At 23.7% G+C, this 15,018-nt stretch overlaps 2 protein-coding genes across 2 annotated transcripts; both read left to right on the forward strand. All coding sequences in view use genetic code 6, as the record gives it.

The window, feature by feature from the left end:
- Window positions 1-732: 732 nt before the first annotated feature.
- TTHERM_00596540 (plasma glutamate carboxypeptidase) lies at window positions 733-2,601 on the forward strand (the record flags this gene model as incomplete). The annotated part of the gene is made up of 5 exons (XM_001011716.3): window positions 733-951; window positions 1,200-1,489; window positions 1,558-1,889; window positions 1,955-2,286; window positions 2,344-2,601. The coding sequence occupies 5 exons, from the start codon at window positions 733-735 to the stop codon at window positions 2,599-2,601; spliced, it is 1,431 nt and encodes a 476-aa protein (XP_001011716.1).
- Window positions 2,602-5,034: 2,433 nt separating this feature from the next.
- On the forward strand, window positions 5,035-13,963 carry TTHERM_00596560 (transmembrane protein, putative; the record flags this gene model as incomplete). The annotated part of the gene is made up of 17 exons (XM_001011718.2): window positions 5,035-5,131; window positions 5,200-5,361; window positions 5,414-5,830; window positions 5,894-6,043; window positions 6,133-6,426; window positions 6,481-6,767; window positions 6,828-7,170; window positions 7,272-7,792; window positions 7,944-8,405; window positions 8,468-9,852; window positions 9,920-10,580; window positions 10,632-10,760; window positions 10,814-11,782; window positions 11,849-12,299; window positions 12,390-13,478; window positions 13,537-13,731; window positions 13,791-13,963. The coding sequence occupies 17 exons, from the start codon at window positions 5,035-5,037 to the stop codon at window positions 13,961-13,963; spliced, it is 7,785 nt and encodes a 2,594-aa protein (XP_001011718.2).
- Between the last annotated feature and the right edge of the window lie 1,055 nt (window positions 13,964-15,018).

A 15,018-nucleotide genomic window follows, 5' to 3' on the forward strand; every position in this document is an offset into this window, starting at 1 on the left:
AATTATATAAACTTTTTAAAAAATAATAAATAAATAAATATCTTTATCTTTTTATTAAAAATATTTTCTTGATATAAATGCCTTTATTTTTCAGTTTTACAATTTTTTGATTTTAATTTTAGTTTTTTTTTTTGGATTTAAAAAAAATATGAATTATTTTATTTTGATTGATTCCTATTAAATTGTTTTAAGATTATTTTTTTTTGAAATTTATTAAAATAAATTAAAATTAATTTTATTATTTAAATTTCAAATATGAGGATAATTAAAAATAAAACATATTTATCCATTAAATAAAATGGAGTCTAAAAAATTAAATAATGTTTTTAAGATTTAAAGTAATTTTTTTAATAATGTTTTAAATTATATCATGAAATTTAATGAATACCAATTGGTTGACTGACTGACTAATTTAATAGCTTTAACTTAAGCAAAAAATCTCTTCGTTTAGATAGGTTTTAAGGAAAGCTTTTTCTGTTTATAAAAGAAATATTTGGTTAAGATTAATTTGAATTCTGAACACTTATTTTATCATTCCTTTCTAAAGACTTACAGAAACATTAAATTATTTATCATTCTATCTTTGTATTTATTTTTTCTGTAGATATTCTTTTTCTTTTCTCACTTGATATTGAAGGGTTAATTACTCTTAATCAATTATCAAAGAATTAAAAAAAAGAAGATATCTTATTTCGCAAAAGATTAAGAGAAGTTGTATTTGTTGCATATAAAATGGCAAACTAAATCTTAGTTTTTTGTCTTTTGGCTTTAGCTATTACTGGGTCTTTAGCAAGGTTCTCAGATATAAGAAAGAAATATTCTGATATTTAAAGAAATCAGCAAATCTTAAAAAATTTAAAGGATGTTGTAGAAGATCCAGCTAGTTAATTCCATCATTCAGCATATAGAAGATTGGCTTATCTAGTTGATACTTATGGACCTCGTTTATGGGTATCATTATAAATATAAATATAAATTCACATAAGATATTAAAATAATTTTATGCTTATTTAAAATTAGTAATAAATATCTCAAAATAATGAATAAATTATTTTAAAAAACATAAATTAGACAATACAAAAGAAATTTCATTTAAATCAAAAATTTAATACAATATTGTATTCTAAAATTTTATCAATTATTATTAAATAGTTTGCTCTTTCATTAATAATTTACTATTTACACTTTTAAAATACAAGGGCTCTTAATCTCTTGAACTCGCCATTTAAGATTTAGCTAATCAGATTAAAGAAGATGGTATCGATGTAAGACTTGAACCTGTTAGAAACTTCACCAAGTGGGTTAGAGGACAAGAATCTCTTACTCTCTTTGAACCTCGTCCTTTCCCCTAAAAGCTTAAAATGATAGGTCTTGGTAGAAGTGTTGGTGGAAATGTCACTGCTGATGCTGTTGTAGTTACTTCTTTTGATGATTTATAAGCTAAAGCACACTTAGTACCAGGAAAAATAGTTATCTATGCTGTTCCTTGGTAATTAACAACATATTTAAATTTAGTGGTATTTATTTTAATATTTACAAATATTTATTAATTTATAGGGTAAACTATGAAACAACTGTTGCTTACAGAGGAAGTGGAGCTATTGAAGCTGCTAAATTAGGTGCCGTTGCTGCCTTGGTTAGAAGTATCACTCCTTTCAGTATTGAATCTCCTCACACAGGTAGTATGAGCTATGCTGCTAATGTCACCTAAATTCCTGCTGCTGCTATTGCTGTTGAAGATGCTGAAATGTTCTTAAGAATGTTTGAAAGAGGTTAAAGAATCAGATTAAATCTTTACATGGAAAGTTGGAATGTTCCTAACGCTAACTCTTTCAATGTTGTTGCAGAACTTAGAGGTTCCGTTTATCCTGAAAAGATTCTCGTTTTAGGTATTTTAAATTGTTAATTATTTTAATAACTAAGAAATAATTTTATTAAATTTTAATAACAATAGGTGGTCATACTGATAGTTGGGATGTAGGCAGCTAAACTGGTGCTAATGATGATGGTGGTGGTTTTGTTACTTGTTATGAAGCTCTTAGATTAATTGCTAAGAGTGGGCTTACTCCTAAAAGAACTATTCGTTTTATTGCTTGGAGTGGTGAGGAATATGGTGGATCTCTAAGTGGTGCAAGTTAGTATGCAAATGACCATAAGGACGAAATGGACAACCACATTGTTGCCTTCGAAAGCGATCTTGGATCAAGGACACCAGTTGCATGGGGTTTCTCTGGAGGTTAGAATGGATTAAATTATTTCTAGGACTTAGTTTCTACATATTTTAAAGTAAATAATTATACTACTATTAATATAAATCAAATTTAATCAATTAATATAAAATAGCCAATTTACAATATTACTGAAGTTCTTGATGGTGAGGGTGAAATGGTTGATAGTGGATATATCGGAAGCTATGGAGTTCCTATGGTTAGAAATATTGGATAAGATACACCTTCAAATGACTACTACTTCACATTCCATCACTCAGCTGGTGACTCTATGAGTGTCATGGATCCTGACTAAATGGATGAAAATGTTGTTGGTATTGCTTCATTATTCTACCTTTTGGCTGATGCTGATGTTGCTCTTCCTCGCGATTGAAATAATATAATTAATTATAAGTCTTTCTTTCATTTTTATAATATTTTTACATGTTTAAAAATATAAAGAAAATGAATTTAAAATAATATAGAAAAAATATTTTACTTAATCATTTATTTTAAATTAAGACTTTTTAAAAATTATGTTATATTTTTTATAAAAGATAAATAAAAAATAAATAATATTTCAGTTTACATCTTTGAATAAGTTAACTTTTTTAAACATATCTTAATTAATTATGATTAAAAGAATTAATCAAATAATAATTATAAAATTATTATCTCATCTGATAAATTTTTATTTAAATTTCTCTTATAATTCAGAAATAATTTTTCTTAAAGTAAATTTCGCTTTAAGTCTTTTAAAAAAATATAAAGTACATTAGTTTTAAATAATGATATAAAAAAAGCATATATTTTCAGATTGTTTTTATTTTACTAAAATCATTAATCTAATAATACTTAATCTATATAAATGAAAAAGAGTTGATGTTTAAAAATCTATTAAATTTATTTTATAAATGCAAATGAGCAAAAAAAATATTTGTATTAAAATTAGGGTTATAAATTTAATGATTGAGTTGGAGTAATTATTATCATATTTTTAGAGTAATACATTATTCAGAAATTATGAAAATATTTAATTTATTATTAAAAAATATATTTTAAATTTACTCTGAATTTTATCAGTCTACAAAGAGAAAAATTTACTGATTGAAAAATTGATTTATCAAATTATTAATTATATTACTTAATTTACTGGTTAGATAGGATTCTTAAATTCCAAAGATTACTTTCGTGAAATATTTATTTTGGATGATTGTAAATTAAAATTTTGAAAAGAAAAAAAAATTTAAAAAATAATGTAGATAAATACATGGATTTAATAAATAAATAACAAAATTCTATAACATATCTAAAGTATTAATTAAAATAAAATCTTTATTAAAAATACTATCAGTTGAATAGTGTCTTTGTAGAATATAAATTTACAAATTATCTTCCAAAACAGTATTTTAATATGCTTTTTCAACAAAGATATCGCTTTAACTTTTTCAAAATTTTGCTTTAAAATTTACTTTTTATAATTGAGGTATCATATATTTTTTGTATAAGAATTATTAGTTTAGAAAAATTAAATGGATTTAAGAGGATAATTTAATTCACTTCTTTTTTGATGACATAAGTTAAGTAATTTACAAACATTCAAAATATCAAGTATATTTTTATTAAGTCTATTCATTAATTAGTTTTTATTTCCCATAATTTTTTAATTTAATCAATTTTTAAATTTTTTTCTTCTATTTTTTATGAAATTTATTTTATGTTTTGTTTCATTATAATTTTTTTTAGTAATTTAATTCAAAAATACCGTATTTATTCATGCCATTATTTGATTAACACCATTTTACTAATTGCTATCATTAGATATAAACATAAATTTCTTTACAATTCATTGAAAAATATCAAGAAGTTAGGTTGAGAATAAATACGGTAATTAGTATGTCTTAATTTATTTTTGGAAAATTGATATTTATTAAATATTCTGATTATATGAAGAAAGTATCTTTGATAATAGTCTTATTGAAATTTAGTTATTAATTATAAAGATCTTATGCTTAATAAAAGCTTCTATCTTATTTTAAACATAAGCGAATTAAGGTTGCTTAAAAAAAAAGTCTATTTTTACACTTTTTTGATATGTATAAAACACTTGTTTACCTACTAAAATATAAAGACATAATTTTAAGAATAATCAAATTTCTTGCATTAAGCATTTTTCCCATATAACAAAAAGTAATTTAAAAAAATTGTAATTTAAGTTTGTTTTCTGAAATAGATTGTACTTGGAAGATGCAAAGATAATTAATTATTGTTATTTATTTTTTAGATATTAATTTGAATTCTGATAACAATTTGATTGTTATCGAAAAATATTAATTAAAATGAATAGATTTCGTATCAGTAAGATTTTTAAAGTGATTGTAAATTAGTATTTTACTTAAAATATAATATTTAAACTATTAAGAAATTTTACTTTATTTTTAGGAAATGTAAAAAAACATATTTTTGCATATTTTTATATTTCAAATCTCTTTTTTTAAGAGTTAAAAAGCTTAATAAACGCTTAATACTTACAAGAGAAAAATCCATGAATTTACTTAGCACAAAATAATAAAAAGATAAACTTAGCTGAGTTGGTTAAATATGAATTGTAGAAAAATATTTAATTTAATCAGTGTTTTAAATAATTGTAGGATGTAAATACTAAATAATTGAGGTAAAATTCTTCATTTAAATTTTAAGGAAAGAAAGACGTGATATATATTAGCTAATTGATATATCTCAAATAGAAAGGTTGGTAGTACCAAATTATAGATAATAATTAAATTTCTATTAAAAAATAAGCAAACACACTATTTTAATCAAGCAAATGTAATTGAAGTAAGCAATATTTACCTTGCTTTGGGCAATAAATCTTTTTAAGATAGTATTTAGCGGATAATGTCCTTAGCTTCAAACTTATCATAGTAATTTATTTAATGCAAATATTATAAATACTTAACGAGAAGCTGATTTTCATTTTCAAACTAAAAAGATCCTATGCTCATTCAAAACTACATTGTTAAAAACTTCCTGAGAATACCTAAAACAAATATCTTGATAATTAACACTATTTTTAAAGACAATTATGATTCAAGTATAGTTTACTACAATGATTTATCATCGCCTTCAGGAGAAATCATCAATGTTATCAAGCGTAATCCTTCTTATTTCAAAATATATTTACTAATTTACTTCTCAATTAATAGCTAATTTTGTGATAATTGATATGCAGTATAATATCCAATCAGAATAAATAATGGTCACAAACTATGATAATTTAATTTTCGCAGATCCTTATACTCTAAAAGCTATAACTTCCTTTCCAGTTCCCAATTTATATGCAATTTCGCTGGTTGATTAGACAAATTACATAATCTTAACAAATTTTTTCAATACTTTGCAAATATACGATTACATCCAATAAAAACTAATGCTTACTATGGATAACTCAAAGACACTGCAAACATTTGCCAATAACACATACCTGTATTAATATTATTCTGATTTTTATACCCTTTCAACAGGCCAAACTATAATTTTGACAACAAATGATATGGGTATTATTACATGGACTATAGATCTAAAGAATTTAGTCTATAAATTTAATGGATATATCAAATAATGTATTTATTTATTTCTATTTTTTAAAACATATAATTTGATATATTTTATTTTCCTATTATTAGCAATAGTAAAAAATTAAGGTGATAATTACAGATCCTACACAAAACATCCTACATAAGACATATTCTTTATAGGCGGATAGTGGCTTGAAATAATTATAGTTAAAGTTATTGATATAACAAAAAACCAGTTTAAGTAAATCTACAAAATAAGTAATTTCATTCAAAATTCAGCAAATAAATCCTAATTAACTTTGGTAAAGACATATTAAAATAATAATATTTAATATTTTAAAAATAAGGTTTGTACAACTATTAATATAGTGACCCTATATCTAATTTAAGATATATATAAGTATAAACAAATAATGGTTATTAACCTATACTTTGGTTAGGCGCTAAGAATTATATTTATAATGTAACTTTGTCAGAAAGTCCTGATAGCTCGTCAATTACTACAGGAAACTTTTATTACTAGTTTATCACCACATACGGTAGATGGTATATGATACAAGAAAATCCAGTCTTTTATATTTCATCTGAGGAATATGTCACAATATTTAATTATTAAACATAGATATTTAGCTACAACCTTTGTAATTATTTAATTATTTTGTTTTTTATATTGACTAAACTTACATTTTTATTAGATTTTTATAGTGATCTTTATTGTAGAAGATTTATAAGATAGCAGTAAGGATAAATAGATTAGTTTATTCTCTTATCTTATAATTAAATAAAGCTTTATGATAGAGGAAATTTTGGCATTTCTTCTAAATATTAGAAGAATGCACTAGCTGGAAATGTGAGATGGATTTATGGAAGCTTCTACAAAGTAAAAAATACATTTGATTATTATTTTGTCAAAAATGGACAAGATGGTACAAATAGCTAAATTTTTCTACTGCCAATATATCCTCTCACAGACAATGGTTCAGTAATAATATATTAATTAATTATTTAAAAGATATATAACTTATTTTCATTTAAATTAAAGATTGTTAATATTACCTCACTTTATAACTTGTATTGGAAAGACATTAACTAAAACCTAGATCCTTTTTATCTAAATAATTCTTATTTAGTAGCTTTCGCTTTTCCTAAAAAAGCAAAAACAGAAAACTATTTATTTATGCTGATAGACTGCACTTCATAATAGAAAAAATAGTATCTGCTCAAATCAGATCTGCCAAATGACAATTTAATATAAACAGCATTTGCTATCGCATCCTTAGAAAACTAAAATAATCTCGAGTTGATAGGAGTCGATAATTTAGGAACAGTTTATTCATGGGATTTAAGCAAAAATGGCTTTCCATTTAAGTTTAGAAAAGATTTCAGTAAAATATTTATTTGATTTATTATGAAAAGACTGATGCTTTATATATTAAATATTCTTATTTAAGTAAGATAATAATTAATTATTTTTTTTACTAACTAGGCTTTTGCTAAAATTCTTTGATCGGAGACATATTCCACTACAATGATATAAAGAGACTAATTATATCATGTGACAATAATAAAGTCTACTCATTTAATTATACTTCAGGAGATTATTAGCTTTTAGTTTAATTAAGTTAATAGCCTTTTGCTCTTAGAGCTTTTTCGAAACCAAAGTTAGTTGCAATAGGAGATTTTAATACTGGCATAGCATACATCTTCAAATTCAACATAATCTCATAATAGTTTGATTTATTATTGAACCTATAGTCTTCTAAGATACAAGATTAAATTATTAACATAGAAATGCTTCAAGATAATACTATTTGGGTTCAATTTACTTATAGCAACTTATTCTATTCCTTAAATGATTGTTTATAGGATTCTAATTTATGTATTTAATGTACTCAGTAATATAGTTTTTATTCTACTGATTAGTATGATTCGTCTGGTGTTTATGGTGTTGGAACTAAAGATTAACCATTTACAACTTCAAATAACTTTTTGACAGCAATGATTAAGGTATCTTGTTAGATTATTTTTAATAGCTTCATTTTTCATAAAATTAATTAATAATTTAAATAATTTAAAAAAAAATTTTTTAATTTTGAAGCTAAAATTTTGCTCACAGAAATTAAATAAAAACATATAATATTTATTTTTATTAAATTAGGCATAATATTACAAATAAATAGTTAGTGGAGTTTCAAATATGTTTGTTGATATCTTAGTAGTTCCAAATAGAATTTTAAATCTAAATTCTAAGCTTATGAATTTCGATTTTAATAGTATAATTTCTTTGAATTTCAAAAGTACACAGATAGGATCATATGCTTCGCTATAATATCAAAATCGCTTAGAATTTATAAACTACAATTATGTTGGATTCTAAGATATTATAATCTATTTTGGATTAGATGATGAAAATAATAAATGTGGTCTTTATTTTTCTAATATAGAGAATAATGTGTTAATTAACAATATATAGCTCTACCTCTATTCTGCAACTTCTAAACCTTTAAGCTGTTAGTCTATTTACTCTGACAGTAGTGTATTAAACGTTTAAAACTATCAAATATCTGGAGAAGATTTTACCAACCATGGGTCTGTACTATAGTACTTTAATGTAACTGATGTAAGTTTCATTTACAAATAAAACAATTTTTTAAAATATTTTAATATTAAATAAATTATTAGATTTTCTTTAACAACTTCTCTTTAACTGGCTGCACACTTGGAAATAGCTTTAGCATATTAACCTAGGAGTCTAATCTAAAAGTTGCTGTATCTAATGTAACTCTAGCAAGCAATGTTTGCCCAACTGATGATAGTGGAACATAAAATAATTAAAAAATATCGGCACTATTTTCTGCAGGAGGATTTAATGTAAAGAATATGACAGTTAATGATAATATTTTTTGCAAAAAAATAGTTTTTTCTGTTGTTTCTAGTCTAGATTAAGATAATTAAGTTTTTTCCTTTTAAGATATACAAATTTATGATAATCTCTTTCAAGCTAGAACTACATACTTGTTTTTCGATGCTTTATATTCAATGATGGCTAGTCCAAGTCATGAATTAGACTTAAATAATATTTAATTCAAGAATAATTCTCTTACAAAATATAATGATTTTGATTAAATAAGTGCATCATATTTTCAAACAAGTAAAATATCAAAAATTTAAGCTCAAAGCATCATGCTAATCAATCACTTTGATATTTCATTTGGATTTTTTTAATATTTAGACAATATTAATGTTATTAATTTTAATTGTGTAAACGATGATGACTATTTAGTCAAAATACCTAACCAATAAACATATAGTTGTCTTTAATTGAATGAATTTGCTTCTGCAAATATTACTTAAATTAAAATAATTAATAAAAAAGCATAAGACACAAATTTATTATAGATGGAAAATAATAGTATTTAATCTGCTAATTTAATAATTACAAAAGGTGTGTTTTAAAATTTATAATTATATTAAAATGGAGTAAACACTGAAGCAATACCTATTCAAGTAGCCAGCAACTATTAAATTGAAATAACAATTGATACTTGTTTATTTTAGAATATCACCTTGAAAAGCATTCAATTTACTTTGACTTACTCTACTTCAGCTCTTTGGATTTAAAACTATGTAGGCAAAGTACTTATAAAAAATTCATAATTCTATGATTCTTATAGCAATTCCTAGTATGGCTTAATTTTCGTTCAGGCCAATTAATTAACTCTTGATACAGTTTAATTTAGTAATGCTACATTTTCTTTAAATTAGCCTTTGCCTTTATTCAATTCATATGGAGCTATGTTGAATGTCAAAGCATAAACTGTCAATATTTTAAAGTCTGGTTTTAATTAAGCAACAGCCATAAAAGGAGCATTTCTTTACATGATATCATTTGGTTAAATCTTTTAAGTTAGCATTTCTGATACTATTTTTAGTGAAGGTTATGCTGAAGATGATGGTGGTGCAATTTATATTGATTCAGGAGGTTAATAACTCTAATTTAATTGCTAAAATTGTTAATTTAGTAACATCTATACATAATAAATATCAGCATCTACTATAGGTTAAGAGTAATTTTATTTTTTTATTTTTTTTTAAATATCAAAAATTGATAAATATTTTAAAAATAATACTTAGGAAATACTCAAAGACTAAAACTAATCAGTTAAATAAAATACAATTCTAAGGAGGCTTTATAAAAAATGTATTTGGAGTTACAGACAACTACTTTATTGATATCTCTAATTCTAATCTATAGTTTAATCAAATTCCTACTATCATCTCAGAATAGTTTAACTCAAATTCTTTACCATAATAACTCTACTTGACTAAATTTAAAGGGCTTCAATAATAAGCTACTTTAGTTAACTTGTTAAAATCGTCTTTATAAATTTAAGGATGTAAATTTTCTAACATTAAAATATAATCCTAAACTTCACTTTTACCACTTCTCATAAGCTCAACTTTATCAAATATTACTATTACAAACACTTAATTCGAAGATAGCTTATTTAGTGGCAGTGCGATTTATGCTCTTTAAAGTAATGTCTAATTTGAGAACATTTCATTTAAAAATGTATCATAAGCCTTATTTGGTAGTAGAGTTTTACAATAGAATATTTATTAGAATCCTGACCCTTACGGAGCTTCCTTAATAATTTCTTATCAATCTACAGTCAGTATAAAATCAAAGAGTTCCTTTACAGACTCAAGCTGCAAGTTTAATTGTAATGGTGGAGCTATTCAACTTTTTCAAAGTACATTAACTTTAGAAGATACTACATTCTAAAATATTGATGTAAAATAGTTTATTTTTAGTAATACTTTCTTAAATTTTATTTTATAAAAGTCTTCTTTTGGAGGAGCTCTCTTTGTTTAAGGAATGAATAATTCGAATACTATTACTAACACCAGGTTTATAAACTGCAGATCATAAAATGATGGTGGAGCTCTCTATTTAAAAGCTTTGTAAAAAGATGTAAATTTTCTAAATATTTTACACTTAAATATATTTTTAAATGTATGAAATAGAAATTCGGCCTTTCTATCACAAATAGTATTTTTGAATCTAATTCATGTAAAACTAGAGGTGGAGCAATTTATATTGACTCAGATGTTATGAATTCTCCATTACAAAGTATATCTATTGCTGACTCTAAAATAATTTAAAATGTAGCAAGTATTGGAGGTGGTATTTTTTAACAAAATATCTCTGTTAATACTGAAAAAAATAATGTTATTTCAAGTAACAAAGGAACTGTCTTTGGAAACGATAATATTTCTTATCCTACAAAATTAAGAATAAGCAATATTGATGAATTCTTATAAGTGAATAATGGAAAAGTAGATAAAGATTAAATTGTTATTAACAACTTTAGAAGCGGTGCTAACTTGACTAATATTTAATTTTTGTTTTTGAATGATAAAAATGAAATTATTTATCCCATTACATAAGATGAATTCGATACATACAAAATTAGCGTAGCTTTTGATCCTAAAACTGCTAATCTAGTTCAATATTAAATAGATGGAAGCACTTAAGCAAGTTTTAATCCAAATATTAAATCGTTTAGTTTTGAGAATATAACATTATTAGGAAAACCAGGATCTTCTGTTCAAATATAATTTAGCTCTAAATAAATTTATGGTGTTGATAGTTAGCAAGCTAACTTTGTGTAAAACTATACTTTTAATATTCTTGTTCATTTCAGGTTGTGTGACTCTGGAGAATAGATAGCCTAACTTGGATAAGTTACTGAATGTTAAATATGCCCAGCTAACTATTACTCCTTTAATGTAGAGAATTGTTAAGAATGTCCTAAAGGAGCTACTTGTAATGGAGGAACAGACATAGTTACTAATCAAGGTTATTGGCGCAAATCAAATATTAGTGATTTAATAATAAGTTGCTCAAATCTACCTGATAACTGTGATGGAGGAAATTATGGAGACGATATTTGCCATGAAGGACATATAGGTGCACTCTGTGAAGAATGCGATGTAAATTCTTAAAATTATTTTCAGTAAATCTAAAAAATATTTATTAATTTTTTTTAATAATTTAAGATATATGGCTAACATTGGGGAACATCTTATGCAAAATCAGCTAAATATTCATGCACTAGATGTGATTAAATTAAAGGAAATATATGGATTGTTGTTTTGATGACTGTGTGGACTTTAATATCTATGTGCCTTGCAATTAAGGGTGATGTGGAAATCTTAAAGGAGCGAGTAGCTATTCTTACAATTTAAAAAAGTTTAAAAAGAAAATAAATGATTAAAAGTTAATCAAGAAGATAAACTTCAGTGCATTAAGTAAATTAACAGTCTTTTAATACAATAACTAACCAAAAAACAACTACTAGAAGTTCTATCTATGAAGTTAAAGAAAAACCATAAAAAGTGTAAATAATAAGGACTGATGAAGAAAAATCAGGAATTTATATTAAGATGTTAACAAATTACGTATAAATTGTTGGATCTATAGCTACTTTTAATCTCAGCATTCCTTCAGGTAAATATTTCCACTGTTTTTTTTTTCTTTCTTTCTTTGTATATTTTTTCATTTATATATTTTTAATTTATTTTATATGTTAATCAAAAGGTATTTTTGAGTTCCCTTAATCAGTAGGCTAACCACTTAAATAAACTATGAATTCTTTAGATTGTGCCTTATAAGAGATGAATTCCTCTATGCCAATAATTTATATGAGACTTTTATTTTCTATTTTAATACCATTTTTATACATGGCTTTATTTTTAATTTGTATGGGTCTGTATTACTTACTTAAGAAAATAAAAGCTAAAAAGAATAACAATGAGAATTAATTCCCTTGGTATATTTTGGCTACAGCTATCATGTTTTTAATTATTTATGTCTAGCCAGATTTAGTTGCTTAAATCATTGCTTTATTGTCATGTAGATAAATTGGTGACACATAATATATTTTGTCTAATGTTTCCTTTGTGTGCTATGATAAAGAACATTATTTTTATGCCCTTGTCATGGTGATTCCTATGTTATTAGTTTGGGTTTTAATTTTACCTGGTATTCTTTTTATGTCCTTAAGAAAAAATAAAAATCGTTTAGAGGAAATTGATATTAAGCTTAAATATGGCTTCCTATACAAAGAATATGAAAACTATGCATTTTATTGGGAATTTGTGAAAATGACTGAGAAATTAGCTATTATTCTTGCATTAAACTTTTATTCACAGAGCATAAACATAAAAGCTATATTAGTCTTTGTAGTTATTACTGTTTATGGTATACTATCAATTATAATCAAACCTTATTAAGAATCTGATGTAAACGAAATTGATGTTAATTCTACTCATGTTTGTGCTTTAACAGTTTTACTTGGTCTATTTATGTATAAAAATCAATATGTATACTTTGTTTATAGTTCTTTAGGTCTAATTGTTATGATCAATCTTTGGTTTATTGTTAAAATTCTAAATAAAATTATTGGAGGCTATATGCCAAAAATTAAAGATATCTTGCAGCAGCTAGTGCAAATTCTCTCTTCTAAAATATCATACTTTAAGAGGTTTGTAAAATAGGAAGAAAATGCTAAGAAAAAAATGGATCCTGAAATCAAGAAAAAGTTCTTATTCTTGTTTTAAAAATTTTAAAATTTGAATAGCGAGTAAAAGAAAAAGATAGTGATGGAAGTGTATGAGTAAAGACTAGGTAAAATTAAATTATTAATTAAGAAAAGTTAAATTTAATGTATTTTATAATTATTTAGTTAAGTAATATGCCTACCTTTTTGATAAAAATGAAGAAAATGAAGAATAAAAAGGAAAAGATGAAGAAAATTTCAATTAATTAAAGTCATCATCCCAATTCTGTGGTACATTAAAATTCATAACCTAATAAGAAGAAGACAAGAATATCGAAAGCGGAAAATAAAATAGCAATCAAGAAATATTAAATAATATAAGTAATAAATATGATAAATTAAATTATTATTAAATTTATTTTTCATCAACTAATTAAAAGTCATACACAAAAAGGAAGACTCTAATAAAAGTCTCATTAAATTTGATTCTTAAGAGTCTCCAAAATCTGATGAAGAGAATCCTAATAGTAAGTTTTATATTGAAAGTTAACAAAAAACTTTAAAAGAAGACTAGGTGAATATAGAAATAAAAAGTTAAGGTGAAAATTCTTGAAAACTAAACTAAAATCTTATTAATATCATTATTATGTTATATTAAATTATTTACATTATTTATTCATGTTTTCAAAATTATTTTTCTAAATATTTACAAAAAAACTTGATAATTAATTAAAAAACATTTTATTTTTTAAGTTCAATTCATAAATTTATAAAGCAATTAATTAATTACATCAAATTAGTCAATTAAAAAATTAGGTTTTCTTTCTAATTTTTATTTTTTGCAAATTTTTATTATTCTAAATTTTTTGATATTCAGATAAATTACCCAATCTTTATTTAAAATAAATGAATATATTTTCTTTTACCTCTTAAATAACAAAAATGAAATAATTTTTCCTATTTCTTAAGATGGCTATTAAACATTTGCTGTTAGTGCAAGTTTTGATCTTAATACTAAAAATATATAAGTATATTCTATTAGTGGTAATACAACAGTGAAATATAATAAGATTTATGTATTTAAATATTTAAGGTATATTTGAACTCCCTCAGTAAGTAGAACAACCATTAAAGTAAATAATGAACTCACTTGATTGTGCCTTACGAGAATTAAATTCTTCAGTTCCAATAGTATACCTTAGATTGATATTTTCTCTTACTATCCCTGTTATATATATGATATTATTTTTATTGTGCATGCTAATATATTACCTTATTAAGCAACTCAGTAAAGCTAAAAAATAAGATTATCATTAAAAATAATTCCCTTGGTATATTTTGACAACAGCAATTATGTTCCTGATAATATATATTTAGCCAGATTTAGTTGCTTAGATTATAGCTTTACTTTCATGCAGGTAAATAGGTGATACTTAATATATATTATCAAACGTCTCTTTTGTTTGCTATACAAGCTAGCATTATTTTTATGCCCTAGTATTAATTTTACCAATGCTAATACTATTGGTGATAGTACTTCCTGTTAATTTATTTTTATTACTAAGGAAGAATAAATATAATTTAGAAGATATAGATATAAAGTTAAAGTATGGTTTTCTTTATAAAGAGTATCAAAATTATCCTTTTTACTGGGAGTTCATAAAAATG

The sequence above is a fragment of the Tetrahymena thermophila genome, assembly GCF_000189635.1.
Source record: "Tetrahymena thermophila SB210 genomic scaffold scf_8254731, whole genome shotgun sequence".
NCBI classification, from domain to species: Eukaryota; Ciliophora; class Oligohymenophorea; order Hymenostomatida; family Tetrahymenidae; genus Tetrahymena; species Tetrahymena thermophila.